The sequence below is a fragment of the Helianthus annuus genome, chromosome 10 (genome assembly GCF_002127325.2).
Source record: "Helianthus annuus cultivar XRQ/B chromosome 10, HanXRQr2.0-SUNRISE, whole genome shotgun sequence".
In the NCBI taxonomy this organism is placed as follows: Eukaryota; Viridiplantae; Streptophyta; class Magnoliopsida; order Asterales; family Asteraceae; genus Helianthus; species Helianthus annuus.
This window is the reverse complement of record NC_035442.2, coordinates 43533130-43537599: the sequence shown is the minus strand read 5'-3', so window position 1 is coordinate 43537599 and position 4470 is coordinate 43533130. Positions and strand designations below refer to the sequence as shown.

Below are 4470 nucleotides of genomic sequence, written 5' to 3'. Positions count from 1 at the left end.
ACTATACCTCTACCATCCCGCCATCAGTCAAAGCCTGCTCCATCACCACCGAATGCCACCAATCCACCATCCTCCAATTGAAACAAAATACATATTTTAAGTTATTGACATTGGTTATCAAACTCAAAGAAGCCAGTTGTTGCACCACTTGTGCAATGAGTGGTTGTCGTTGTACAATTATTACTCATAAGATTAATAATTTGATTGAGGTAATCTAATCTTTGGCTCAGCTCACTCATCCGAACCCTAAGAACATAGTTCTCTTCTTCCATTTTATAATAGATCGATGAGTATATGAATTAGGAGATACAATAGATAAGTAGATCTGAAAGCAAAAATGAGTAAATTACATTGATAAGTAGATGTAAACAAACCCGAATTAGGAGAAACAGTTGGAGTGATGAATCGGCGGGGAGTGGACAGTGCGGTGGCCGGAGGAAAGTGTGAGAGGTGGAGCAGAGTGAGGTTTTGGGGTTATTGCTAGCCGTCATCAACCGCCGCTCACCACCTCTTTTTACCGTCGCCGGTGAGCCTTGAGGTGAAACTCTAGGGCCGCCGTAGCTTATGAGCACCAATCTGAGGAAAGGAGGTGGTGGTGATGACGGGTTGGTGGTGGCATATGGTGGTGGTGGTCTATGGTGGATGATGGTTGAGAGAGAGACAAAGATAGAGATAGAAAGGAGAGAGAGAGAGAAAGAGAGAGATGCTAAAAAGAGAGAGAGTTTTGAGTTTATATGTTTTAGTTTCTTGTTTTTTTTTTTAATTAGCATGTATTTTAATTAAAGGGATAAAATTACAAACGTACCATCATCTACTTACTAAAATTACAAAAATACCATGATTTAACAGAAACATTTAACTGGGTTAGGTTCAAAGGGCATACCGTGCAAGACTTTGAAACATTAAAGACAAAACTTGTCAACTTTTGCGTCAAAGGACACCGCCTGCAAATGGATGTAAACATTAAGGACATAACTTTTCAACTTTTGTGCCAAACTCTAACTCTCCCAAGAAAACAACCCGTCAGCCACCCCTTCACCACACCTGAACAAATAGTCACAACAACGCACTCTGAGGGAGTGATGGGCCGATGGTTTCCGTCGCAACATCAATAAATGACATGGTGTTTTTGATGTGGGAAATCGGCACCAAATCAAACCATAAAGACTAAAATGAGAGAATTGATTTTTGTTTTGTAAATAACAAAAGTTAAGTTGAATTTGTTTTGTAAATAGTACAAAATGAAGGACCGAAAATGAAAAACTGTAATACATAAATGAACTGTGGGAAATCCGCACCAAATCAAAGAAAAAAAAACACGGTTCGCATTCGCATGATCTTTCTTTCTTTCTTGTGCCGTTTCTCTCTCTGTAACAACAACACGTCCGATCATAAAAAGGTATTTTATTCGCATTTTCTCTTAATAACCAAACGATTCATTTCACAATACATTCTATTTCATTTTTCCTTCAATCATTGAATCGATTCATGGTTTCTCACTCTTATTTCATGTAAAATATTCGTTTTGTTGATCCGATTTTGTAGAAAACATATGGGTAGGTTGTTTGTTGTAAGTCTTGAAGGGAGCATCTACAGTTGTAAGCATTGCAAAACTCATTTGGGCCTCTCTGATCACATCATCTCTAAGGTATTTCCAATGTTCTTTATGCGTAATCGGTTTATTATTATTATTATTATTATTATTATTATTATTATTATTATTATTATTATTATTATTATTATTATTATTATTATATGTTATATGATCGATTGATCGAATCAGATGTTTGTTAAAATGTGTTTGTGCCTTTTGTGGTTTTTAGGGTTTTAGTGATTTTTTTATTAATCTAATTTTACTTACTGTTGTTATAGTTTTAATTTATTATTCTAGTTTTTTTCAACGTAGTTATATGTGTTTTTATTTGTATTAGACAGTCATATCATTTAATTATATGGTCTTTTTCTACAAGAAGAATTGGCAGATGTAGAAAATGTGGGTTTGGATTGTTAGGATCAAACACACACGAAACGTGAAATCGACACAGGGATTTACGTGGTTCGGTCTAAATTGACCTACGTCCACAGGCGACATCTCGGTTATTAAGTTATAAGTACAACAAATATATTTATAGAGACTAATTAGGGTCTAGCAAACTTGCTCCGCAAGTTAGCCCTTGTAGGGCCCACAAGACCTATGAACCCAACATGGATTTGTTAAATGTGATGATTTTATCTCTATAGCCCAATGTTTAATTATATTTGAGGTCACTGTAAAATGTAAATGAAAGTTGCTCTCGTGAGATTATTATTTGTATTTGATGGAAACCATTCTATATCCGCTTTATCTTTTAGATAACTAGATAAGAAATACGTTAGTTGTAACATTTGGCCCCTCATACCATAGTTGTTAATGGCGAATAGCTACAAATAACGATAAAGTGCCTATATGCTACATAGTGAATAGCGATAAATAGCGGGCGGCTATTTTATAAATAGCGATACACTAGATTTTTTTTTAGTTTTATATGTATATTATATCAAAATACCCTGGTATATATTCTATTTTGCATGTATATACAACCCTAATGGCGAGCCTAGACCTATACGCTACGTAGCGCTCTATAGCGATCGCCACGCTCGCTATTGACAACTATGCCTCATACCAAACAATATTGTCTGTTTTGCCTAGGGCTGGCATTAGGTCACCTGTATAAGACACGATTAGACCTGTTTTTGCCTAGGGCGCCAAAACTTTGTTGAGTTCTATCTAGTATTTGATTTTTAATTTTTAAATGTACAGTTTTGATAACAGTGTTTATTATCATATCTAACAGATCAATAATTTCAGAAATTTAACCCAATTGTGACCAATCCTGAATTTTTGTTGCTTTGATTAATGGCAGGCTTTCCACTGTCGACATGGGAAAGCTTATTTATTCGATAAGGTGTAAGTGTTCATGTTTTGACTTTTGCTTTTGCTTTGATACTGATGTTTTTCCTTAAATTGGCCTCAAATATTCTAGATGTTTCCAGTGTAAATGTGACAGTTGGAGAGAAAGAAGAACGGATGATGATAACTGGAATGCATACTGTTGTTGACATATTTTGTGTTGGATGTGGATCCATTGTCGGGTGGAAATATGTGAGATCTTCTTTTCATTAATACTTGCATATTTTCGCGTAAAATTTTGAAAAGTCTCGAACGTGACATCTGTCAGAATAGTTTTCATGGGTTGTCGTCTTTTACTTAAAGCAGTTTATATTAGTTCCACATGGTTAATCTAGTTTATCTAGTAATCAGACCATTTTCTTTTACATTTATAGTTTCTACTTTGACTTCAAAAGTCAAATGTGCTCTGTTCTTGTGATGGAGGTGATAATAATCAGAGAACAGTCGAACATCATTCTGAATGACATGAAATCGTGTTAATTTCAGGAATCCGCGCATGAAAAAATGCAAAAGTACAAGGAAGGGAAGTTTATTCTCGAGAGGTATACGAGTTGGCATTATAATTTTGAATAAATTTTACTTTTGTTTTTGAGGAAAAGAAAAAAGTGTTTATGGGCAACCCATCCCGACTGGGTCTGCTTCAAGTTCTACCAAAAAAGTAGACAAGAACCTGTTTTGACCCGTGACCCAAATTTTGTTATTACGTTTGCATGTAATCAATCATTCGGTCAACTGTCTTGAGAAAAAAAGTTGACATTTTGTATACGGGCTTTTGCGCAGGTTTAAGGTTTTGGGACCTGATGGGAGCATGTATATGCTTGGGCAAGAGGTTCAGGTTGATGGAAGTGATGCAGATGATGTTTGATCCGCTCTCATGATCTGCTGCTTATAACTGTATAGTCGAATGTGGTTAGTAGGGGTGGTTATTTGTTGCTAATATTTTTTTTCTATTTCTGATATTTGGTATGTCTTTGCCTTTGACCAACTGATAAGACCGTAAGACTGCTGATTTCTGACCGAAAGGTCACGTGTTCCTATTACATGTGTCGTTTTGCGAGAACACAAGGGAAATAGCATGTACAGAATACCTGTTTTATGATTTTAGTGGAACTATATGGAACCTAGTGCAAACATCGGGTTTTATTTGCGGTATTATAGCTGATTATCTTTAATAAACGAAGAGAAAACTAAAGCTTTATATTTCTCTCCGATCTCCCCTCTCTTGAGAAATATTTGAACTAACAAATTTTTCAGTGACATTAACATGTGCATAGTGGGTTCAATTGTAGTGGGATAGTTAGTTTGTCTTTTGTTTTATATTTATATATGTTTGAAGTGTCAGATTAGGCATGCTAGTATTTGTATCAGAACTTTTGTTCTTATTGGAGATCCTACCCATCTTGAATAGGGTAATTCTGTAATCGTATCCAGTAATCGGATCCTTCGATTTTCCAGTCTTTGTTAACATGTGTTTGGAACAAAATAGCATTGACGTGCACGTAGTATGATATAAGTTACAC

The 4470-nt window shown here is 35.5% G+C and overlaps 1 protein-coding gene across 1 annotated transcript; it reads left to right on the top strand.

Moving 5' to 3' along the window:
* The first annotated feature begins 1269 nt into the window (after positions 1 to 1269).
* On the top strand, positions 1270 to 4081 carry LOC110885011 (protein yippee-like). The gene is made up of 6 exons (XM_022132704.2): positions 1270 to 1399; positions 1546 to 1648; positions 2904 to 2947; positions 3034 to 3142; positions 3437 to 3492; positions 3731 to 4081. Exons 2-6 carry the CDS (start codon positions 1553 to 1555, stop codon positions 3813 to 3815), a joined length of 390 nt encoding a protein of 129 aa, XP_021988396.1. The 5' UTR covers positions 1270 to 1399; positions 1546 to 1552; the 3' UTR covers positions 3816 to 4081.
* Positions 4082 to 4470: the final 389 nt, after the last annotated feature.